Source organism: Limanda limanda, chromosome 1, assembly GCF_963576545.1.
Source record: "Limanda limanda chromosome 1, fLimLim1.1, whole genome shotgun sequence".
In the NCBI taxonomy this organism is placed as follows: domain Eukaryota; kingdom Metazoa; phylum Chordata; class Actinopteri; order Pleuronectiformes; family Pleuronectidae; genus Limanda; species Limanda limanda.
This window is the reverse complement of record NC_083636.1, coordinates 3,681,774-3,707,266: the sequence shown is the minus strand read 5'-3', so window position 1 is coordinate 3,707,266 and position 25,493 is coordinate 3,681,774. Positions and strand designations below refer to the sequence as shown.

General features: G+C 42.3%; 1 protein-coding gene across 1 annotated transcript in view; it reads left to right on the top strand.

Annotated features, from left to right (window-relative positions):
- npr2 (natriuretic peptide receptor 2) overlaps nucleotides 1-25,493 on the top strand; it is a 48,235-nt gene that overhangs the window by 9,021 nt on the left and 13,721 nt on the right. The window contains exons 2-14 of the mRNA XM_061074287.1: nucleotides 412-593; nucleotides 3,537-3,650; nucleotides 3,985-4,120; nucleotides 4,812-4,906; nucleotides 8,113-8,248; nucleotides 9,507-9,591; nucleotides 14,407-14,527; nucleotides 16,478-16,552; nucleotides 17,541-17,618; nucleotides 20,065-20,169; nucleotides 22,247-22,318; nucleotides 23,600-23,759; nucleotides 23,841-23,996. Of these exons, the coding sequence (XP_060930270.1) occupies nucleotides 412-593; nucleotides 3,537-3,650; nucleotides 3,985-4,120; nucleotides 4,812-4,906; nucleotides 8,113-8,248; nucleotides 9,507-9,591; nucleotides 14,407-14,527; nucleotides 16,478-16,552; nucleotides 17,541-17,618; nucleotides 20,065-20,169; nucleotides 22,247-22,318; nucleotides 23,600-23,759; nucleotides 23,841-23,996 (1,515 nt within the window). The remainder of the gene's footprint in view (nucleotides 1-411; nucleotides 594-3,536; nucleotides 3,651-3,984; nucleotides 4,121-4,811; nucleotides 4,907-8,112; nucleotides 8,249-9,506; nucleotides 9,592-14,406; nucleotides 14,528-16,477; nucleotides 16,553-17,540; nucleotides 17,619-20,064; nucleotides 20,170-22,246; nucleotides 22,319-23,599; nucleotides 23,760-23,840; nucleotides 23,997-25,493) is intronic.

The following is a 25,493-nucleotide window of genomic DNA, read 5'->3' as shown; positions in this document are numbered from 1 at the left end:
CCCCACCCGACCAGCAGGTTCCCGATGTGGCTCTGTTTTACATCTGGTGTTTATTCACCTCTTGTTTTGAGTGAAAGGAATCAAGCACCTTCCACTTTACATCCAGGGGAAATGAAATGTATCCACCAGCTCCTTTTAATGTTTTTACACGTGTTTCACTTCAAAAGTCACCGTTCAGAGTTGTGTGATCATTTTAAGCTTCGTTCCAATTCAAAATAACTAATTCCTCTTCTTCTTCCTTGTCTATTATTACTGGAAATAAACAGAAATGTTGCTGCAACGACCCGATTTATTCATTTGTTTTATGAAAATGTGCTTTTTTAACTCATTATAAGACTTGAGTTGTCGTATTAGAAGGACAAGTAAACATGTTATTCTGAAACGTCTGGTCTGTGGTGCTCCTGTCTGCAGTCGTGTATATCTGCGGCCCCCTGGAGACCTTCCTGAACATCATGAAGCTGTTCCAGAACGAGGTCCAGGACCCGGAGAACTACGCCATCTTCTATCTGGACGTGTTCGCCGAGAGCCTGACGGATCGCCGACCATGGCAGAGCCCAGACTCGGACTGGGAGGATCCCATTAACGTCTTTAAGGTACGATGAAGGCACCACACACACACAAACACACAACCACACACACACAGGCTGTAGAATGTTTGGGTCATTACTCCAGATAAGTTGAGGCTGTGTTCAGATTCCTGGTGCAGTAGATTTATTGGATGTGAACTGTCCCAGTTGAAGCAGATTTCTAATTGAAGGCAGGAAACAACAGCAGACCCAAACCGCCATGTGGCTCCGGAGGAGGAGGACGTCTGTTTCTGCTCATTTCCTCCCGGCGTCCAACAATCTCTGTCAGGCTGCACTCACCGAGTTACACACAACGTAATCCGGACGGAAGTTTGACTCAGAGACGTTTCTCCCCTGATGGTTTTTTCAGAAGAAGTTTATCTCGTTTCCAAGAAGTTTCTGGAGTTGCTTTTCAAAACCTTGGGGCCAAGCGAGTCAGGGTTTAAAGATCCGGAGTAGTACATGAAGCTGTAGTTTCTTACAGCATTAAAAATAAAAAGCTGCCATGTGAAGTGAGACAGATTTCCAACAGACATTTTGTTCAAAACTTTGTTAGAAACAAGGGTTTCAAATCTTGGGGCACCATATATATAAACTCTAAAAAGAGCAGAAAGTGTTTTTTTTAATCTGACATGGTTTTCTGGAGTAGTTTTTCAAAACCTTGGAGCCCAGCGAGTCACGGTTTCAAAGATCCGGAGTATTACATGGAGTATTAGAAGCTGTAGTTTCTAACGGCATTTTCCAACAGACATTTTGTTCAAAACTTTGTTAGAAACAAGGGTTTATATCTTGGGGCAACAAACTCTAAAAAGACCAGAATAGCTACAAAAAACAGACTTTTTTTTTAGGGCTTTTTTATCTGACAAGGTTTACTTCCTGTTTCTGAGCCGTTCACATTCACTCGATGTTTTAAGCAGCTGTGACTTGATGTTATTTCACCGGACGTGGACGCAGGCCTTTCTAATCAATGCAGATATCAGAAATGTGGGCAGAGATTCAATGTTCCAGCGACTGACACTTCCCTGTCAGAGCCTCTCAAGCTGCGGCTCATCGTTCATCACTCTTTCCACTACACACATTCTGCGAAGCACCACACACAACACACAACCCCACAGTATGAAGTCGTTTGGCTTTTGAAAAGGAGCAAAAACTCTGAGAGCTTCAGTTAACATGTCCAACGACAATTAGTCTGAGGCCGGCGTTGGAAAGTTGAACCAGGGGAATATTTTATGCTAATGACGTCCATGTATATGTATAAAAATCATATTTTCCGATGGGCTAATTGAGCCCCCCGCTGGACATGGCCCCCCCTGTCGTTCCACCACTTTACAGAGTGGAATTCCTGCATGACATTAATGAATTAGAGGGATGTGTTTTCACAGGAAGCCACCAATTAGTGCACGGAGCCGGAGCAGCGTGGGCGAGACGTGTCGATCGTCTAATTTGTTTTTACTCTAAATGTCACGTTGGCTTCTTTAAATTCACCAAACACAAATTTCTGAGCGAGAGCAGCTTCTGCTAGAAGTGCTTAACGTGTTCAAAATGCATATACATTTTGTTTTAAATTAGTGTTTTGCATGAATATATCTCCACCTTTTATCTTTGCACGTTTAAAAATACCCTCTTATCTCTTATTCTCTAATTTCATTGCAAAAGTCAGGTTTAATTATAGTTATTTAATTTGTCCTGTCAAAGACGAGAAGACAGCTACTGATGATCGTTCTTCAAACATCAAATGTAATCGCACGCTCATTGTTTGTGTCGTGACATCAAGAGTTGGATTCATTTCAAGCCTTAAAACAATTTAAAATTAAAGTCAAGAGAAAAGATTTATGGACGAAGTGAAGTGATTTGCTGTGTTGAAACCACTAATGAGTATTAAACAGCTTTTGCATTATCTCTTGATCTGTTTTTAATCAGACTGCTCCTTGAACTGAACCTTGACTGGAGAACAAACTCTTGGCTTCCACTCCGCTGATGTTGCAAAGCGCTCGTTTGTCTGCAGCTCGTAACCGGGCTCATTATGGCAACATGCTTCCTTCGGTGGGATGATGATTGCTTGTGGAAGTCTGTGGTCGGGTTCCAATAACTGCTGTGACATGAAAAACGACCTGTGAGCTTCTCCAGTTTGGAGGAAGAGAAGCTGAGAGATTCCACAGAAACGTCTGAAGCTTGTTTTTGTGACAGAAGCGAGGATATCGACAGAAATTCTTGTTTCAGAAACGTGTAACCGACAGATCCCGTGTGAAAATCTGTCAGACTTTCATCAGACACTTAAGTTGGAAAGGTTTTATTTTAAATGATAGATTTCATTTGTGCTATATTTCATTTAATACCGACTCTTGTACTGTAAACAGAGGTTTGTGTTGTGTCTCTAAACGACTGATCTACTTCCACTAGAACTACCTTGGTTGAATAAGTGATTATTAATAGTTATTATCCAGTATATGGATGTTTCTTATTCCTAATGTACCAGAACCCTGGCATATTTGCACATTTGCATATTTGCACCAGCACCGTAATAAGCATATTTGAATATTTGCACTACTGCACAAATTTAACTATTGTTGTTTTATTTTTCTCTTCATCTGTAAAGATATATATTTAGATATATATATTTTATTTTCTATTTTAAATTTTTGATACTCTATTTTATTCTATTTTATACTATTTATTTTTTTATTTTATTTTTTTGGTTGAAATTACTGAGCATTGCTTAAAGAGAGCCTGTGACCCAAGTATTTCATTGCCAGTGACTGCTTCATGTTATCTCTGTGCATTTGACAATACAAATCTTGAATCTTGAATCTTGAATCTTGAATCTTGAATCCTAATGTTTGCAGAAATGTGCTAAAGTCACTCCACAAAATGCTAAAAGCTCAAGAAAGCTTAATAACCGTTCGCCAGTACACGAGTTTGCCAATTAGTCAGTTATCTCATTTCTCAGGCTGTGCTCTGTGTCTCCTCTAGTCGGTGTTTGTCATCACGTACCGCCCCCCCGATAACCCGGAGTACAAGGACTTCCAGACGAGGCTTCACGCCAGAGCCAAGAAGGACTTCGGCGTGGATCTGGAACCATCGCTGGTGAGTTCTGCAGAGAAAATACCCAGTGTGCTGTTGCTGTTTACAATAATGTTTGCAATTAATACGTTTATGGCGTCTTTCAACACGGCCATTAGTGTTTTACAGCACTAAATTAAAGGAGCTGTTTTTTAAAGATCTTCATAAATGCGGGCGTTGTTGGTATTTGGCGACTCCACCGGCCCAGATCAGGTCTTCTCATGGCGGTAGGCTCTTGAAACCTGGCTGAACGACGGGTTTTATAATGTTAACCAACTTTTCCATCAATCAAAAACCGTGTGAATGTGGCATGAAACATTCCGGCTGCTTGTTCATAACGCCACCGCTCCTCCTGCAGAAGGACTTAATCGCCGGGAGCTTCTACGACGGCTTCGTGCTGTACGCCATGGCCTTGGAGGAGACGCTGGCGGAGGGGGGGGCTCAGAACGACGGCATCAACATCACCATGAGGACGCAGAACCGCCGATTCTGGGGTGAGCGCACGAGAACCTTTCAGTGGCGTTCAAACACATCGAGCGAGAAACAAACCAGTGCAGCTCTTCAGGAAACAAGTGGCTGAAAAGCACCGTTTAACCCAAATGTGATTAACATGCTCCTCTCCAACACGGTAATTACAGTGTTATTAAACAGTTAACGTGCAACACTTGAGTTAATCGTCCCTCTGATGCTCGATGTGGGCGCTCAGCCACTCGCTCGGTGTCATCGTGGTTGAGTCAGCACGATGTGGGGGTGTGGCTTCAGCTAGAAACGAGAGGATGAGGGTCGAGTGACCAGGAAAACATTGGAAACCTTGATTTTCATTAGTGTGGACTGTTGATCATGTTTTTAATGATACCTGGTTTTATAGCAACAGCTTTTTTCAAATATCAGGCACATTAGATGTAGAAGATGTAGAAAATAAACTCAATGTGACGGCTGTGGACGGATTTCTTTCCAAGATCGACGTGAATCTGTTGGTGTTAATCTTAAACAATCATTATGTTTGAAATGAATCCATCAGAAAGTGCAGAGCAAGGATGAATCTCTCGTCTGGAGACGTTTGTGTGATATAGAAACTTGTTCTGTATGAATCCACGTAGATATTGCACTGATATGAACGGACAGAGAGAGAGATGAACTGAAGGACTCTTGATGATCTGTGACGTGTGTGTCTGTTGCTTTCAGGAGTGACGGGACTCGTTAACACCGACCACAAGAACGCCCGAGAGATCGACGTGAACCTGTGGAGCATGACGGACCAGGAGAGCGGAGAGTTCGGGGTGAGTGATGCATCGATGAGGGGAGTTCAGGGTTTAACTGGTAACACATTATGGGATGGATTCAGAGAGCAAGGATAGGAAACAACAGCACTGTGGACATTTTCATGGAAAGTTGAGATTTAGATTTGATGCCACTATGGAGAACGTCCCTGGTTGTGTCTCACTCCTCTCTGCCCTTATCGTCTATTCTGAGCAGCCGAGAGGTGTCGATGATGGTGAAGTTGATGCTGAAGAAAGAATTCTCCGCGGACCCAAAACTTGCTTGTACAGTTTAAAGTTTATTACACAAAAGTCTTACAGGTCAGGACGGACTCTAGAAATCCGGAGACATCCACACACCAATAATGGAAGCCTGCATTATATAGAGAGGTAGCGACCCAAGGCAAAACAACGTCCCAAATCTCGTGGTTCAGCAGGACACAATTGCATGTGTCTAAGCATATAATGTAAATGAAATAGTGTATCCATAACAACATGCCTCATGCAGAAAGACAAAGACCCATGTTCTATACTCATCCATTAACAGGTCAGAGATCATTCCCTAGAGGAGAGAACTCACTAAAAATACAAGGAGGAATTACTGAGAATCTTAAGATGAGGGCTGCATGCTGAAACATGTGATTCTGGTTCACACCCAGGTTACAGGGATCTATTGAGCTGAATTTACCACACCCTCATCTCAGTACATGACAGTTTCTGATACTTGAATCATTCAGACACATGTTATTTTGTTGTGAGTTAACTGTAATAATCAGTATATATATATATGAACTTATTTGCTTTGTTGGTGCACATCAGGCTGTTTTTATTTCTAGAAGCTTTTGTGTCTTTTCACATAAATGTGGGATCATCCTTCAAAAAATAGTCTTGTCTTCGGTAAGTTCCTGAAACAAAAAGCATCTTAGTGCCCATGATGATGGTGATGATTACATAAGAGTGAATAACACGTCACGTTATTGTGTAAAGGAAACTAAAAGCTGTCGACCGTTCCTCAGTGTGCGAGTTACAAATGGACGTCCTCACTCCAGGCGTCTCTAATCGTTGTAATTAAACTTTATTGTGATTGTTTGCAGCACGATTAGTTTTGAAACCTCAGCTTTTCCTTCTGTTCTGCTGCTGATGCAGTGAACTGCTTGTTCCTGGAGATATTCCGCACTCCTCTAATGATAAGATGCATAAAACCTCAAATTTTCCCTCTCGGCCCCCGATGAAAATATTTGTGCATGTCGTGCTCTGCAACACACAAGGCTGCGAGTGTGTGAGCTGCAGTGTTTGTGTTTGTTCTGTGAGGGCAGAAGAAGTGGGTTAGGAGCTGCTCACTTCAGTTAGGATTTCACGGCGGTCCTCGGAGGCCGCCGGCGGGACTTCCTGGTCTCATTTATCCTCGGCTTTTAATTGGTCGATCCGTATTGACCGATTGACCCGAGGAGCCGCCGGCCCCGGCTGGAAACATCACAGGCCGGTGTCGGCTTTCAGGACGCCAGGCGGCTGAGTGCGTTGTGTATTTGACGATGTATGAAACCGGAGACGCCAGATGGTTTCAGAGAAATCCAGCTGCTGAGGACATATGGACGTTTCTTTCAAAATAGAATAATATCCATCAGATGAACTCGGGCCGACTCCGTGGATCATACCCTGTATTGATTGTTATTTTCACTGTATAATCATTATCATAATCAGGATGCAGTATATTCTTCATATTGCAATAAGTGCTTCTCGTCTGGAGGATTTTGTTTTACACCAGAGGTCTTCAACAATTTTGTATATTTTTAAATGTAATATATATTTAAATACACATTAACATGAATCCAACATATTAGTAGCGAACGGATGAATGGAGGCAGACGACGTTATCTTTTAGTCAGCGACAAATAATAATAAAAACATGAATATATGAACCTGTGAAGTATTTGAATAGCTTAATATTAAATGCACAATAACAGGGTAGCTATGTTTATACATGGCACTAGGCCCAGTTTAATATAAAACACAATTTTTTGACAATATATATAGTAGGGGCTCCCTGCTCCATCCCTCCATCAGTTTGGGGGTCCTGGAACTGAAAAACATTGAAGACCCCTGCTTTACACATTATGATGAGATTCAAATCTGTCTACAAATCTTATTTTTGAGGCTTCAACACCAGGGACCTTATTGTTGTGGTTCTGTTTCTCTGCTGAATCACAGGAAGCAACAGAATCTGATCGATTCCACTCATTCACGCTGGGATCTCTTTAAACAGATTCTGTCTGATACCTGATTTTAGGGCAAGAAGCTTCTGGGTCGGTTCCTGGTTTGATCTCTTAGTCCTCTGGATCTAAAACACCTAAAACATTCTCTACCACTTACATTCACTCTCACATTTACACGTGTAGCTGAAGCTGAACCTGAGCTCAGGTTTTGCCGTCTTCAGTCTAAAAGCTTTTTCACGATGAGCTGGAGATTCTCCTGGTGGCAGTGAGCAGGAAGTTCAGGCCCTGAGGTGAAGCAACTGGAGCTATTCCAGCCTGTGAAGCCTCTTCCCCCCCTTCACCGTCACATTCTGCATTGTTTGGTCGACCCTCTGTCGGGGTGACGGCCTGCCAGCCTTCAGCAGAGAGGAGAGAACATGCTGGGAAATGTAGAAACCCCTCCGGCTCGTTAGAAATACAAGAGTCGTGTTTCACAGCAGGACAACAGATGCTCACAAAGCTCAAAGCTGAGCTGCAGGAAGCTGGTCACACTTTGCTCAAGTAGATGTGGTTTTTACTGATCAGATGATGTGATTTAATCAGAGGTGTCACTTTTTCATTTGTATAGAATTGTAAATACTATTCTCTGGTCTGATCTGCACCTAATTTCTACCTCTAAATATGCCAGATCTTTAAAAATCTAGATTAAGATGGATTAATCACTGGGAAATTGGTGAAAATATATTATTTTAAACTCACAATGTTAAAGAAAGAGATAATTGATTCCTGCCTGTTTGTCCATATCCACGTTTAATGGAAATCTGTAATCAAACAGAGTAACCTCTCTGCTGAGAGTATTTATTTTATTTATAATATGTATAAGACAAAGAGTATTGAGCTAAACGCTACGATAACTTTCTCACACGACGATAACAACTTCCTGATGTTTCCAGACCAACGATGGAATCACCAAGTGACAGATTTCTGTAATATTCTTATTTCCCTGTGTTGAAATCAGTGTATCTGTGTCTGCAGCTCGTGGCGTTCTACAATGGATCCACCAAAGAGATCATCTGGTCCCAGTCAGAGAAGATCCACTGGCCCAGTGGGGGTCCACCGCTGGACAACCCCCCCTGTGTGTTCTCCAAGGACGACCCCTCCTGCAATGATGGTATGTTCCATGAGGAGTCAAATCTGCTCAAAACAACCAATGAAAAGTTTGAGCCGAGGAGGATAATCAATCTCGCAGATAATCTCTGCAGGTCCTGTGATAAGTTTCCCGGTGATGATGCATGTTGTGTTGTTCTCCTTCAACTCTTTTTGCCTCAATGAGGTAAAAGAAGTGTAATATTTGCTGGAGTAAGAAGCCGAGTGAGAGATAAGAGCTGGAACTCGTCTCTGGTTTATGAAGCGAGCGACAGTTTCAGAGCGAAACGTCTCAGATGATGAAGTGCGGAGGAAAACCACAGCAATTAGAAATGTCTTTTGGAATGAAGGAGGGATAACAAGCGGAGGAGCAGTAAATCTGAAGCCAGAGTTAAGAGTCTGGACCTGGAGAAACATGGAGGAGCTTCAGTTCATGTGTGAACCAGTGACTGGAAATATATGGATCTTCACTTCCTCATGTGGCACAAAACTAAAGCCAAAATATCCTGGTGCTGCCATTTTGTGCTTCTGTTATCATCTGGAGTCGGTGCTGTGGAGATTGAGCTGCTGTTCAAAGTCTCAGCTGCCCCCCCTCCCCATTTGTATATCATCAAATAACTAAATAATCCAAACTTATCAGAGACATGAACACAAACATCAATGTGATGGCAACTATCTAATATGAAAGAAACGGTTATTGGAAAAAGAGGCGTTTTACTTCAGAGCTCTTATCTGCTAACATGGAGTAGGCAGGGTTTATGACGGATACTGCAGCCTGCCACCAGGGGGCGATCAATATGATTCTTAGTTTTGAAAAATGGATTCGATTTATGAATCGAATAAATATTTAAAACTGTAATCGTGAGATCCGCTGCCAAGAACGTTTGCGTTTTACCAGGATAAACTGAAACTTGTTGACTTTTGATTAAAGGGTCTTTTTGGAACTTAGTGAAATATGAAGTTTTTCGAAATTTCTCAACAAATACCGGTGGAAAAAAACACAAGGCAGATGTGTCCAATCAGCCTCAGTGGACGTGTGTGTCTCTGAGTCTCGTTCTTCTTTCATCTCATCAAAACCATCGTGTGATTGAAACATCAACACAGCTCAGATAAAAGCCCCGGAGCGTCGGAGCCGGGGTCAGAGTGAGACATTGCTAAGGAGGAGCAGCTGTGATCCAGGAAGTCACAGCTCTGTGTTTCTCCTTTAAAAAAAAAGATATGTGGACATGTGTTGAGCACGTGAGAGACACAGACTGAGTGTGGAATCCATCTCCTGTTTCCAGGTCATCTGCCGGTTCTGGGCATCGTGGCCGTGGGCTCCGGTCTGGCGCTCATCATCTTCGGAATCTCCAGTTTCCTCATTTACAGGTGAGTCTGTTCCCGTCTGTGATGCTTTCAGCTCCAACTGTTGTTTTTTTGGTATTTCTTGCAAAGAGTGCAAGCGAGAGAGAGAGAGAGCAAGAGAGAGAGAGAGCGAGAGCGGGAGGCAGAGACGTGTTTGGAGAAGGATTTACGAGTCGTGCTGCTTTAGGTGCCAGTGCGGTATTTACACGATTGTTGCCACAGAAACGTCTCAGCAGGTGACGGCGTTAAAGCAGCGGTGAAGTGTGTTTAAGACGCCAAGTGAGCTCACGTCCTGGCCCCAGACGACCCTTAGTGCTGCTCTCCTTTAATGAGCATTAGTGTGTTCATTTGGTTTGTTTCCTTTTGCTCGGGATTAAAGCTAAACGCCACCTTTTCTTTAATGATCCTCACTCTGCTGATGTCAAGTGGAAAACACATCAGTCGAGGTGATTTGTTCGACGTGTCTCGAACGTTTGTTAACGTGTTTGTTTGTTGTTCGAAAGGTTTTTCAGACGCCAGGTTTCCACCCTTCACACTGCAAACATAGAAATTATGAGCCTTCAATGCAAATTCACTTTCTGGTTGATCTTCTCCTGTATTACGTCGGACTTATCCGGTTGTTTCTAGACGAGTCAGTGAAAACTCTCTGTAGATGTTGTTGAGACAGAGTTAAATTTGTGTTACTTCTTAACAAGGTTTACGTGCTTTACTTGCTGCAGCTCCTCTTTTCAGCCTCTGTCTCAAACACTTGGTTTCCGCCCCTGTTTCTTTAAGTCCTCTCTGATTGGCCACAGAGTTTGTTTTACTTTTACATTCACAAAGATCTGGAGGACTGAGTTCACCCGAAGTTCGTCTTTCACACATGCACAACACAGCGGGAGGTTCTAGCAGCAGCCGGAGACAGGAAGTGATGCGTTAATACAGCTGTGGAGATCATGTGATCATGTTTACATCACCTGACACAGTCTGAAATCAGCATTAAAGGAAAGAAAGATCTGATACTTTGCCTTTAGCGTTGGCTTGAACGTGTTAGTGGACTGTGTGAGCTCATGTTCTGTTATAAAGTCATATGTTCTACATTTTGTACATTTTGAAAATAGCTGGTAAACTCAATGGTCCGGGTGTCGGGGTCGTGCTGGAGGAATCCGCACTCGTGAACTCAGTGTTTCTGAATCCAAATATTCAAAACTCTCTGCTCCGGCAGATTGTTTCACTGACTTTTGACAAAGATAATATGATTTAGTGGAGATGGAGCTGCTTTTTTTATCAGCTGGATCTAGAAATGTTCAGATATTTGGCCGAATCTGCAGAAGTCGTGGAGCTTGTTGGACGTTAGTGTGAGAACAGATCAGAAGTGAAGCACCAGGGAATGTGGTGCAACAGATCAGAGACAGATTCTGGGTTTGAGAAGTTACAAATATTGTTGAAATGATGTTTAACTTTTTTGTATTTCCACCCCCTGCAACAATAATGACCTGCAATTCATTGTTTCTGATCATAACTCTGTGTGTAAATATCAATTCAGATGAAAGTGCTTGTGAGAATTAGATGAAGTCTCATTTAATCACAGCATAAAATGAATCATGCAATCAAGCTACTGGAGGATAAACTAAATTCTGGTTATTCTCACGGGTAAAAAAATGAATCTGCATGTTATGAAATGTCTCTATTTCCCCTCCTTTTTTCAATCAACTTCTTCTACTCGTCATTTAATTCCGTTGCCACTAATCGCAGCGACGGTGTAATGTCGCCACACGAGCTCTGACGCTCACTAACAGATCACAGCGGTAATCTGAACACTTTCCCAAATACTGACTATTAACACGATCGCGTGTTAATCACCAGCCACTCGCAATGGTTTTTGATCCGAAGAATGGTGGGAGAAAGACGGAGGAGCAGCTGTCCGCCTGAGGTAAATCCCCTAAACCTGAAATCTGTTATCTGACTTCATTATGTTTCTTATTAAAATAACTTGCAGATGATTAGATGCACTTGATTCTGAAAAGGTTAATGTTTCCTCCTCTGGGTTCTTTGCAGCTCCGGGTGCAGCGAGTGCTGATCAGCTAGCTCCTCTTCCTCCACTCTTGGCCGGTAAGTGTTTTAATGAAATACCCATTTCTCCTCCTGGTCTTATTTTTAAAATCTGGGCTCGAAGTGTAAAAATTCGGTGACAAGAATCTATTTCTGTCCCAACAGGGGAACTCTGTGCTGCTGTTTTTGGGTCCTGACCCACAGTTTTACTCGCTCCGCCCGACTCCGACTATGTTTAGATCCATCATTTGCATCAGCGACAGTTTTATACGTGGAAAAAGCGTTTCCCTCACACACCTGAACATGTTTCCTTTCACTGGATCTGAGCCCAGAGGCCATTAAACTGTAAACGCTGGAGGGAAATATAAAGTCCAGCGTCTTTTAGAAGGTTTTTTTCCGTGACGGCTCTGTTTGATACCAATGCTAACAAGTTGCTTCCTGTTTCCTGTGCAGACACCAGAGGAGCTTTGCTGATGGACGGAGACGCAGACAGCAGAGCCTTACGACCGGCCGGCTGCTGAAAGGCTCCATGTTCACTACTTGACCTACGAAAACACCACTAATGCCTTTCAAACACTTTGGAGTTGTGTCACTGTTATTCTGTCGTTCTATCTCAGATCCGACTGTCAGTAAGTCTCTCCAGCTCGGGGGATGGGGGGGTCGGGGGGGCGCTTTATACACTATGAGGGTTGCAATTTATAAGACAGATATATATTTATTTTTGAATGAGAAGAAATCAAATAGAAAACACGTTGTCGTTTCTATTAATTATTATATACTTGCTGCTGCTTACGTGTTTATTTTTTTTAATTCATGTAAGATTTTTATACTCAGATTAACAAACTCTTATGGGAAGAAATGGGATTTAAACCAATTGATCTGCAATGAAATGATGAAGCTCTATACTGTGAACTTGTATTTTGTATAACAAATCGGTGGCGGGTTCGATATTTTTCTATTACAATTTGTCCTATGAAATAACACAAGTCTTAATTGTCGCCTGTGTCAGATGCACACAATGGTAAAAAAAAATGTGTGTGAGTATACAATTTAATAATAAAAAGCAACCTGTGTATTGAATCTGTTGGTTTGTGTTGTTTATTTAAAGTCACTAGATCCAGATTCTGATTTGGATCTGAATCAAATTACCCATCGTTTAAATATCAGTCCCCTAAACAAGTTTTAATATAATCCTGCAAATTAACAAAAAAATAAAACACACAATTTCCTGCTTAAAATGTATATTAAATAATAATAAATAAGATAGAACTGTATTGTTGAAGCAGCAGATGATTTACCCTCATTATTAATCACGTGTACATGTTATCGAGCTGTATTGACGTTGGTCGGCTCTCGTTTGATTCTTGTGCAGCAGTAGGGTGAGGGGGGGGGGGGGTGCAGCAGTGGCTCTGTTGTTTTAATGGAAGGGCTGGTCCAGCAGAGGTATTCACATGTGGGACTTATGAAACAATAGGCCCAGTGTGAAGGCCCACACTTTGCCCCTCTGGCTGCCAGAGCTCTCTGAGCGACGCTCTCTAAATAGAAAAATACCTTTTTTTTTCTAAGCTGCAGGTTTTAATGGAGTTTCCTGTTCTGAGAATGTGCAGCGGCACGGTCTGGAGTATATTTGTAGACACAAACAAGCATCAGAATCCCCCCTTTAAGTCCCCGGGTCCAGCAACACCAGCGTCTGTCCAGGTGAAACAATAAAGAAAGAGGTGATTCTTTTTCGGGTCGGGGGGGGGGGGGGGTTCGGGAAAAGGCTAAAACGCGGTGATGTGCAAACGCTGCAATAATTTCCCTGCTGCCATCTGGAAGCGTTTTACACCTTTTCAGATTGGACTGGAATGTGAGGGTCCCGGCTCCTTTTTCCATTTTCTGAGCGTTTCAAACAGAAGATGAATTTTTCCTCGAGAGAACAAATAATTGGTTTTCACGACTCTGGAATAAGTAGTTTTTACTCTTGAAAGTGTTTAAGTCAGTACGATAAACACACAGTCGAGTCTGAACGTTTCAAGAAACAACATCAACAGCTTCTCTTCTCCTGAGACTTGCTCCCAAACATCTGCAGATTTACTGGAATTCCTCTCGGCTTCTGGCTCTCGGTCCTTTCCAGTCAGACTGATGCTCAAAACTAAATGTTGAATATATCACTGACATGTTAATGACTCGGTTCATTATTTACTCTAATTTGTTTAAGATGGTGAAACAGACTCTGTCTATAACATGAGGAAGAACAGTATTATTAGTGAGATCTTATAAGAAAGAGACAAACCAGTTAAACTAAGGTCTTTGACCCCAAAGATAAAGGTTGAATGACACATAACAAATAACCTGTAAAATGGATTTAGACTCATGTTTTGACAACGTTTCTATTTACGTGAAATTACAGATTAATAATCGGTCGAGTCAACGAGAAGCCGGCGGCTCTTCACTGTGGATACGTTGTGTTTTCTGGGCAGAAAGACGCCTTTGTCCTGAAGAGAAGTTTGTTTTACTCTTCACCAAAGTTCAATAAGCAAAGTGTAATTACAGAGCAGTGGAGTTAAGATCTAAAAGAACACAAACTCCCGAACCTGCACACATCAACACATCAACACATCCAAAAATGAAACAATTAGCTGCTTAAGGTTAAATCTAAGTTGTTTCAAACCAAAGCTGTGACTCAACAAACCACCTTGACTCTGAATGAGTTTGGTTAACTCGTAATTAAATACACTTTTATCCACAGCGTCCTTCAATCACCTGAATAGGATCGTGTGCTTCTTGTTCTCTAAACTGATTTTACTGAGTTTTTTCTTCTTGCAGGAAACTGAAGCTGGAGAAGGAGCTGGCTGGAATGCTGTGGAGGATTCGCTGGGAGGACCTTCAGTTCGAGAGCCCCAACAAATACCACAAGCGAGCCGGCAGTCGACTCACCCTGTCGCAGGTAGACGATCTGATGTTCCAAACTATAGAACTAGCTTCTTTACTGTTCGATAAGAGAAACACGATGTCTCCAGAAAATGATGCACGGGAAACTATGGGACCTTCAATTGTTTGGTAACATTAAAGAAAATAAATATTCGTAACCTTACTTAACTGATATGCAAAGTACCTCCGACAGTACGACGTGCTTCTAGACTGTGTTTTGAGAAGAAATCAAATAGAAATGAAAGCCCTGGTACAAGTACATCAAAGTAAAAATGTGGAATATGGCCAAAATGGCCACTAAATACAAAATAGCAGGCTTCCTGTTGTGTTTTTCCAATTGCACCTAAGACTTTTTTGTTTGTCTGGTCATGATACACCTGTGTATCGATTTTTGTGAAGACGGGTCAATGTGAACACGTTCCAGGGGTCTCGGGGGGCACCGTTGAGCCATTTTGCGACGCCCATTGAAAATTCCTTCAGAATACGTAAAATTTTCACCACTTTCTAACTTTCTGCAAATTTTGGTAAGAATTTGAGCATGGTAAAGCCCTCAAAAAGCCAATTCATTTGCCTGAATAATAATAATCCTTACAATTTCAATAGGGCCTCACCTGACCTTTGATGTCAGTGCTCGGGCCCTAAATACGTTGTCGTTTCTATTAATTATTATATATTTGCTGCTGCTTACGTGTTTGTTTTTTAATACATGTAAGATTTTATATTCAGATTAACAAACTCTTATGGGAAGACATGGGATTTAAACCAATCGATCTGCGATGAAATGATGAAGCTCTATACTGTGAACTTGTATTTTATATAACAAATCGTTTGCGGGTTCGATATTTTTTATATTACATTTGTCCTATGAAATAACACAAGTCTTAATTGTCGCCTGTGTCAGATGCACACAATGGTAAAAAATGTGTGTGAGTATACAATTTAATAATATTAAATAGTATTTAGAATTCGAACACGTTGAATACGACTCTTCTCTACGATGTGATAACAACCGACAGGCTCAAGGAAACATCTTTCCTCAGCAGATGTGATTATTTCCTGATGATCCCGAGCTTCATTCACACACGACTGATTATCAAATCCTCGAGATTCTCCCGTAAAAAACTTGGACCCTCCAGGAGCTGAGGAGAAGCTAATTGGAGGCGTTTGGAGTTTGGTGCCTCTCCCTCTTTACACACCGTGAGCTGTGTATTAAAAACGCAGTTTGTGGTTTTTCTCAGAAAAGACCCCGAGCTTCAGCCCGGAGAGAGAATCCAAATCCATTGTTAGTTTACACATTCCTGGGAGCTGTGCCTGTGGTTTGTTGAAGGTGGCCGGGCTCGGCGGTGGCAGACGCATATTAAATGATTGTTAAAATAAGCTCTCGCCCTGCGTGTGTGTGATTCCTCATCACGTCTTCCTCCAGTATCGGGTTGTGTTGTCTGAGGGCTAATGCATCTCCTCTGGGTCGTGTTTCATCCTGCACATGCAAGCGTTCATGAGAAGCACATGCACACACCTTTTTCATTACAGGCTTTCCGTCCAGTTCCTGGGATCACGTGTGTGCGTGCGTGTGGAAAACACAGTAATTTTCCAGACCAATGTATTTTCCATCGTGCAATGTGTTGCCAATATTTGCATTCTATACAAACGTGTAGTCGACTGCGCTGGCAGTTTGTGTGCTGCAGCGCCCACGTGGTTGTTATTCACTTTGTGTGGACTGCAGACATTCGCCCAAGGACTCGAGTTGGCGTTGTGTAGAAAAACTGAAATCGCTTTATTCTCTCAGATATAAGTGAAAGGCAATTTCATGTTGCACGGAGAAAAGTATTTTGTGTATGAATGTCAGTGGGTGAAAGCCCTTTAGAAAAATCTACATCGCAGTGAAGAGGAAGATTAAATCCTCCTTTCTCTAATCAACACATTTATTCCTCTCTCTTTCTCCTCTTTCTTCTCTCCATCTTCGCAGAGAGGCTCCAGCTACGGCTCCTTGATAACTGCCCATGGAAAATATCAGCTATTTGCTAAAACGGGCTATTTTAAGGTAAGGCTTAGTGAGTTCTGACATTTTCAACTCCTGCGCACTCCCTTCCCTCCCACACGTGTGCACACTCGGGCGAGAAAGAGCCGGAGAGGAGAGAGACAGAGAGAGAGAGAGTGTGGGCGAGTTTCGCCGGGTTTTGATTGCGAGCTGCAGAACGTTTTTTGAGATTTTTCTCCCATTTCTTTTCCTTCTCCGGCCTCAGTCTGGACAGGAGTTGCTGCTGCTGCTGTTATTTTGTGAGATGGAGGAGGAGGAGCAAAGGAAATGTGACACAAAGATCCTGCTGACTAATGAGATGAGTGTCTCGGTGTTGAAGCTGGGTTTCATATAAACGCTGATGTCACGGTACAGCTTGAAACAGACGAGCACGGATACATTTCTCAAATTCAATACAGGCCCGGGTCGATTAAATCTGACGCCAAAGCACAAATGAGACGCACAATCCAAGAAAACCTGCAAATTCTGGAAAACATACTCTATGCTTCTGTCCGTCTGTCACGTCTGCAGCTCGGAGGAATTCACCTTGTGTCCTGAACTGATCCTCACATCTCAAAGAAACAGAATTCACCTGCAGGCTGAACCTCACGATGCTGTTCTCTCTCTCTCTCTCGCTCTCTCCATCTTCAAGATCCTTGTTTGTCCTCTTTTTTTTTTTTTGAAATTCTCTTTTTATTTAGAAAGGCACATTTCCATCACATACATTTAATACAGCTTTAGTCTGTCAAGGACATAAGAAAGGATGGATGTAGTTTCTGGGGTTTTGTTTTATGGACCTAAATTACTCCATGTAGGAACAATAACAGAGGTAAAGAAAACACAACCGGGGAGATCACATGAAAAGCTCAAAAAAAGGAGGATCACACAAAACACAAGCATATTCAAATAAAATCGGATCTGTTTGTCCTCTTTTTTAGACTTTTGCATGTCCCTGTGCTCGTTTTACCTCCTCACATATTGAAGGTTGTGTCTCTTGTCGTGCTGCACGCAGGGAAACCTGGTGGCCATCAAGCACGTCAACAAGAAGAGGATCGAGCTGACCAGACAAGTTCTACTGGAGCTCAAACATGTGAGTGTTCACTCGAAGCTTTCAGTCTTTTACGGGTTTGATTTGATTGTTTTTTGTATTGATTTTAGTGCAATTAAATCTGATGAGATTGTTCCTGGTCTACAGAAGATAAACCGTTGTTTATAAAAGTGTAGCTTTAACACGGAGTTGGAGTTTTGTTTCAGCAAAGGTTTGTAAATGAGCACAACTTTGAGACACTACACACAGATTTAGATTAATGTATTTAATTAGTTGTACTTCATGAAGATGAATATTATCAGCTCTGATCTGTAAAACAGTAACGTCTTCCTTGTTCCAGCACGTTTGTGTTTTGCAGCATAAATGTAATATTTCCTTTTTAATGCAATCGATACAAACTTCTTGCATTTGGCCCTGAGATCTGTTCAGTGTCTTGAGTGGCCTCAGTTTAAAGGAAGCCAGACGCTGAGACCTTGAGGTGAACTGTATAAAGAATAAAAAATAAACTCCACCTGAACAAGATCATTTATCCTCTCACTCAAATGAAACATACCCGCCGCGGCTTTGAGTATTTCCCTCTGACTCAGTGCAACAGAACAAGCTTTATTCTGTACTTTTCTGAGAACTGTCGTCTTGTTAGCACACTCGACCGGAGGCTGTGACCCCCCCGCCCCAGCCCCCCACCGCCGGATGTCTCTTGTTCCTCAAGAATTATAACATCCTCAAACTGTCTCTTCATCGTCAGCGACAGCAGCTGCGGAGGACGAAGACGTTCCTCAGGCTGGAAAGAGTTTTACGAGAGAGCGATAAGGAAGCTGAGGGACTCAAACAAACTCTGGAAACTCGGTGTGACGGCATCGGCTGCAGTTATATACCCCCCCGCTCGAGGCTTAACGACCACTCGGAGCTCTTGACTGTCACTCGCTGCTCACAGGCTGCAGGCTGCAGGCCGTCAGGAGACATCTGGGATTCAGCGTCTTGCTCGAGGAAACTAAAGCTGCGTTTCCACTGAAGGAACTTTCCCAGGAACCTTTGCAGGAACTCTTTGATTCCTTCGCAGGAAATTTCCTCAAGAACTAGGAAGCTTTGTAGGAACTCTGTGTGTTTCCCCTTCAAGGTTCAGAGTCTAGATTAAATTCTAGGGGAATCTTTTTACTAATCAGGGGGTCGTACTTTGAGAGAATACAGGAACCAGAAGTGCTGAAGATGCCTAATTGGTCGAGTATTACAAGTTTGATTTCAACTGGTCAATCACCACAGGAGCTCATGAAATTTGTTTCCTTACTTAAAGGGATTCTGGGTGTTTTAAAAACACCTAGATAAACATCATGGTCTCTTTAATGATGAACAGAAGCGATATTTGAATCTCCTCCATGTTTACTGTTGTTTTATTGTTGATGCTTGTTGAGAAAAGTTCCAGGGAATTAAAAGTTCCAGGAGAATTTGGTGGAGATTTGGCTTTTGACTCAGACTGGAGGAGCTGGGAATGGAACCCTCAACCCTCTCTCCTCAGTGTGGCATCAGGGACCCCCAGAGTTCTGGCTCCTGGAAGCTGCCGCGGCCCCTCGGTCAGTCCGCCGGCCCCCCATGGGAGAGAGAGAGGCTCCTCGGACGCCCCGGGGGCCTGATCAGCTGTCAAACCTCGTGAAAACGGCAACCAGATGGAGGAAGAGACAGATTTGCCAGTGGAAACTTAACCACTTGTGTCTCAGCTCTCTCCTCCTCCTCCTCCTCCTCCTCCTCCTCCTCCTCTTCCTCCTCCTCCTCCTCCTCCTCCTCCTCCTCCTCATCCTCTCCTCCCCAGTGTGCAGCGGGGGGGATTATATAGGCCAAAGGGTAGGCTAACATCTCCAGAGCCGTGAAACACAAACCACCGACTCCCCGGGTTTCTGGTGCGAGAGCGGCCGTCACTCACTCACTTTTGCTCAAAGGACAAAAGTCGACTGTTGAGATCCTGGAGACGGTTATTGAAGTTTCACGCCGCAGAAAACTTTTCTTTCTACGGGAATCTGTCCCTCACTCGTCCTCAAACATCCCTGTTTGCAGATTGTTTTATTATTCCTATTGATTTATGTCGAGGAAGACGTAAACATGGAAGAACCAGCGTGACTCTGTTTCCCGTTTCTCTCGTCCTCCTGCTCGTTCGTCCTCTCAACACCTCCACATGTTTTTTTCCCCTTCATCACCCGCAGCACACTGGCTCATTCATAAACCTCCAAGGCCGATTTATGCACATGCACATGTTTCGACCGGGTGCCCTGAGTCGGAATGTGTCTCAACACGTAGAAGAAGACGGCGTGCCAGCTCGCCAACTGCAAATAGACCTTACGACCATTCTGATGAACGTCTGGCAGCGTGATCCCGAAGAGTTTGTTTATAAACGAACCGTCGGTCGTCTGTTTCCACCGGGTTCGGGAATGTGATGTTTGGAAAGAGCCACGGTTCACAGTTGCGTTGTGTGTTTGTGTGTTTGTGTGGTTATTTTCAGATGAGAGACGTTCAGTTCAACCATCTCACCAGGTTCATCGGGGCCTGCATTGACCCCCCCAACATCTGCATCGTGACGGAGTACTGTCCCCGAGGAAGCCTGCAGGTAAAGTCTCCGGCTCACAGAGTGCACATACCTGAAAACTGATTTCTATCTGATTCCTTCTGCTCGGTTTCATCTGCTGAGGGTAGAAAGTTCTGCTGTGAGGTTTTAACGAGCTCATACATGAGAGTTCTGTAACATTAACATTAGCTCAGAAGCCAATTACTGTCCAATATTCATGGTTTCATAGAGAAAGAAGACGAGGGGGTGATTTTAGTGGAAAACACAAATTATTATTCCAACTTTATTGAAATGAATCAGCCAAAATTCAAACATTAATTCTGACAAACAACTGCGCCAATAATTCTCGAATTTATGTCTGTGAAAACTTTATCTATGTGAAATCCTGTTTACATTGTACATGTTACTGTTATTTTATTATTTCCTTATGTTCAAATTGCACATGTACTCGTTTATTACGTTTTCCGTGACGCATATTATTTTAATATCACTTTTGCTAATGTCGCTCTCGTGGGTCTAATCAGAATCAAAAACACTTTACCGCTCCCCAGGGAAAATTAGGTAATAACAAATAAATAATGATATCTAATGCATCTGATTGGTCCGACATTATCTTATTTTAAAGATGTTACAAGCAAATAAAAAAGCTTTGAGAGACCAACTCCTGTGCCGAGGCTGTTAAATCTCTACGTCGATTTTTTAAAGGAAATATTAATTCTCTCATGTCCGTCCAATAAACCAGCAGCGAGTTAACTTGGAAACAGCGAGATTCCATCTGTCTGAAACTTGTAAAATCCAGTTGCTACCAGAGAATAACAGTCGGCTGGAGCCCTTTGCATGGCACATATTTAATAGCTCATGAAAAAAAAACCAGTACCAATGGCTCTTTTGAAGGAACTTTATAACTTAATCCTTCAGCAAATTCCTGGATCTACAACATAAAAACCACACACACAGATTCCCTGATTATTCGCTGGTGAATTTGCCAAATGTTCCAACAAATTTCACCCTAAATGTAACAAACTTGAAACAACCAATCAGACGTTACACTAACAGTGGAGGATTAAACAGCGGCAGCGTGGGCGGTCTGTTCCTGGCAGGTCGGACACCGAGCTCTGGCCTCTGAGCTCCGTACAGGACAGACTGACATCATCATTAGTCCTCAGAGAGAACACACCATGTGCCTGAAGTCCATGTAAACTAGGTCTGAGCTCAGTGTTTTCAATATGCCAGCAGCTGCTTAACCCTCTAGACTCCGGAATCAGGCTCTAACTATCAAATTTTCCATTATCAATTTTTATATTTTTATATTATTTGTTTCTTTTACAGTTGTTTACAAATACTTACATCAGCCCAAGGGGAATTTTCTTTCTTCTGCTGTCAACCTTTTTCAAAATTCCGTAACTTTGTACATTTTGGGAGAGGCATAGTGTGTACATGTAGACAATAATCACAGATAGAATAAAAAACAACAACATGTTAGATAGATAGATAGATAGATAGATAGATAGATAGATAGATAGATAGATAGATAGATAGATAGATAGATAGATAGATAGATAGATAGATAGATAGATAGATAGATAGATAGATAGATAGATAGATAGATAGATAGATAGATAGATAGATAGATAGATAGATAGATAGATAGATAGATAGATAGATAGATAGATAGATAGATAGATAGATAGATAGATAGATAGATAGATAGATAGATAGATAGATAGATAGATAGATAGATGATAGATAGAGTACTTTATTCATCCCCGAAGGGAAATTAAGTCGTCGGTATAGCTGGTATATTTGAATACAATAAAATACAATACAATAGAATAAAATAAAAAGAGGGTTAGAGGGTTAAATCTGTGTTTTAGGGTCAAATCTGTCGGGTCCTGAAGGCAAAAGAAAAGACACCAAACATGGACGTGGTAACATGATTTTAACGTGGTATTCAAATGGAATAGAAAACAAGCCAAACAAGCCCAGAACTCTGAAGGGTGATTCATTAACTCTGCTGCTAAATCTGTGATAAAGAATACAAGGCATGCAAGAGAAAATATTATTTTAACTGTCTGTAAAAGTTGTCGTGTCTATTTTCACGTTGTTGTGGTTCCTCCAGGACATTCTGGAGAACGAGAGCATCAACCTGGACTGGATGTTCCGCTACTCGCTGATCAATGACATCGTGAAGGTGCGTGGAAACAGAGCTCGATTCATCTGCTGCTTTCATAGAAATGTGCTCAAAGCGGCTACTTTTCAATGTTAAATAAGTAGATTGTGTTGCTTTAGAGACACACACACAGACTAACGTCTAGGTTGCCATGGTTTCACATGGACAGGGAAAGTGCTGGTGAGGCAGAGACGAGCTCAGAAATGTATTTTTGGCTCAGTGCAGCGGATGAAGCTACAGTAAACATCACCATTATCCTGAGTAACGTGGGACAGAAGCCGGTTCTTTCCAGCTCAATCAGAACTAATCAGGGTCGTGCTGCAGAGGATCAGGTTTAATCCGCTCCAATAAAGAGTCTTTTTGTTCTGGAGGTCGGTGTCTCGGTCTCGGTCGTACTCGGCATCGAACCACCGGCTCCGTGACGGAGCTCTGCGGCTGAAGAGCTCCACCCGGGGCTCCTCCTTCAGACAAGAGGCGCTGGTGGAGCTTAGAGAGGACGGTTGACTCACTCTGTCCAATATGAGATATTTAACATGAGTTTAAAAGAAATTAACTGTAATTTCACAGACAAATTCCCCCGGGGGATTGTTCCCTCGAAGGAAACACCGCGTTCCCCCAAACGTCCACTTATTTTATTTCCATATGTCTGGATTTTTGTGTTTTTATGTATGATTTGCTGTGAGGAAAAGAGAAGCGAGAGAAAGAGAGAGAGAGAGAGAGAGAGAGAGAGAGAGAGAGAGAGAGAGAGAGAGAGAGAGAGAGAGAGAGAGAGAGAGAGAGAGAACACAATATCGTCTCGTATAATAAAATGTCCTGATCCTAAACAGCTTTATATACAGGATAAGAAGAGGAATAATATGCATCTAAATAATAAATAGAAATATTAGAGAGAGAGAGAGAGAGAGAGAGACAGAGAGAGAGAGAGAGAGAACACAATATCGTCTCGTGTTATAAAATGTTCTGATCCTAAATAACTTTATATACCAGATAAGTAGAGGAATAATATGCGTCTACATAATAAATAGAAATATTAGAGAGAGAGAGGGAGAGAGAGAGAGAGAGAGAGAGAGAGAGAGAAAGAGAGAGAGAGAGAGAAATATCGTTTCGTATAATAAAATGTTCTGATCCTAAATAACTTTACAAACTAGATAAGAAGAGGAATAATATGCATCTAAATAATAACTAGAAATATTAGAGAGAGAGAGAGAGAGAGAGAGAGAGAGAGAGAGAGAGAGAGAGACAGAGAGAGAGAGAGAGAGAGGACACCCCATAATGCCTGACTTGACGTTTCTTCTCCACCAGGGAATGAACTATCTCCACAACAGCTACATCGGTTGCCATGGGAACCTGAAGTCCTCTAACTGCGTGGTGGACAGTCGGTTTGTTCTGAAGATCACAGACTACGGCCTGGCCAGCTTCCGCTCGTCCTGCGAGAACGACGAGTCCCACGCGCTCTACGCAAGTAAGTGGAGTTGATGTGTTTGTGCTCTTCCTCCCGCCCGTCACGTTTTCCGGGCGTTTGACCTTTGACCCGTCGTTTCAGAGAAGATGTGGACGGCTCCCGAGCTTCTGATCTACGACCGCCATCCTCCGACGGGGACGCAGAAGGGCGACGTGTACAGTTTTGGAATCATCCTGCAGGAGATCGCCCTGAGGAACGGGCCTTTCTACGTGGAGGGCATGGACCTCAGCCCCAAAGGTAAAGCGTCTGCTACAGGCTGAGGAAGGTCAGCTGACCCCTGGGCCAGCAAATGATCAAATGAATATAAACACAAAAGAAAAGTGATTATTTGGTACATGCACAAGTTTTGTGTCACTAAGAAAGTAGTCTGAGGAGAAACTGAGGAGAACCCACGTTCAGGCCAGATGTCAGCGGCAGGTGGAGTCACAAAGGGAAATAAATAGTATAAACATAGATTTCTTCATTCATTCTAAAGGAATGCTGAGTGAAATAAAAACGTCTAAAAAGAAAGAGACTCAGGGTTTGGTCGTTTTGATAAATCTGCGACGAGATTCTTTTCATAACGGATTTTTGTGTAAGTGATGGACGACCCATCCACGTTTAAATTCTGTGGGAAAGGATAATAAAAGCTGATTCATCAGTCTGAAGTTTCCGTCACCTTGTCTCCACCACAGATCATACCAATGTGCAATAATAAAGAATAAAAGAAATGCTAATACAGTAATTCCTAAGATCTTCGTAATTGCACCACTTGTCCTTCGCTTCCTCTTCCATGCTGACAATGGAGAGAAGATTCCAAGCAGCAGTTCAAGAATCTTGATTTCCACTTCCACAGAAACGCTGCAGGGGGGGGGCACGCTGACTTCCATTAGTCTCTCAGGCGGCGTCACGCTCGCTGCTGATTGAACAAGTGTCTCATCCTGATCCATTAACCGGCAGCGAGCGGTGAAAGCTGTCACCTGTTCTCCGGCATCTGAGCGTAGTTTAATCAGCACGCTAATCATGTGGCGGGCGGGGGGGAAGGAGGATGTCTCCAACAATCTGTTAAATTGATTTAAAGCATGTTTCACAGAGGAGAATTAGCTCAGTGGAATATATCACAGATCATCACCAGAAACACAAAGACATCAGAAGAACGTCAATAATCCTGGAAATAGAAGTTCACTCAGTTTAGCAGCTTCATTGGAACGTAAAATAAAACACAGTGGAATTCACAAGGCTGCTGAAAACCCCTGAAGAATGAACAAATATATTATTATTGTTAATATCATTAGTTAAATAAAAAGTATGTTACCGCAGAATGAGCCTTTATATCTGCATCGGGAATAAGAGAGAACATCTGTCTTCTTATCCAACTCTCTGCAAGAAAGAAAATGTTAAACTACTCCTTTAACTACTCCTGTTTACATTATACATGTTACTGTTATTTTATTATTTCTTTATGTTCATATAGCACGTTTACTTGTTTATTACATTTCCGTGACCCATATTATTTTAATATCCCTTTTGCGTATGTCGCTCTTGTGGGACTTTAATGTCGCTCTTGTGATACTTATCAGAATCAGAGATACTTTACCGATCCCCAGGGAAAATTAGGGGTAATAACAAATAAATAATGATAATAAACAAATAAATAATGACAATAATAATGATAAATTGATTTACATGTTTCACAGAGGTGAATAAGCTCAGTGGAATATATCACGGCTCATCACCAGAAACACAAAGACATCA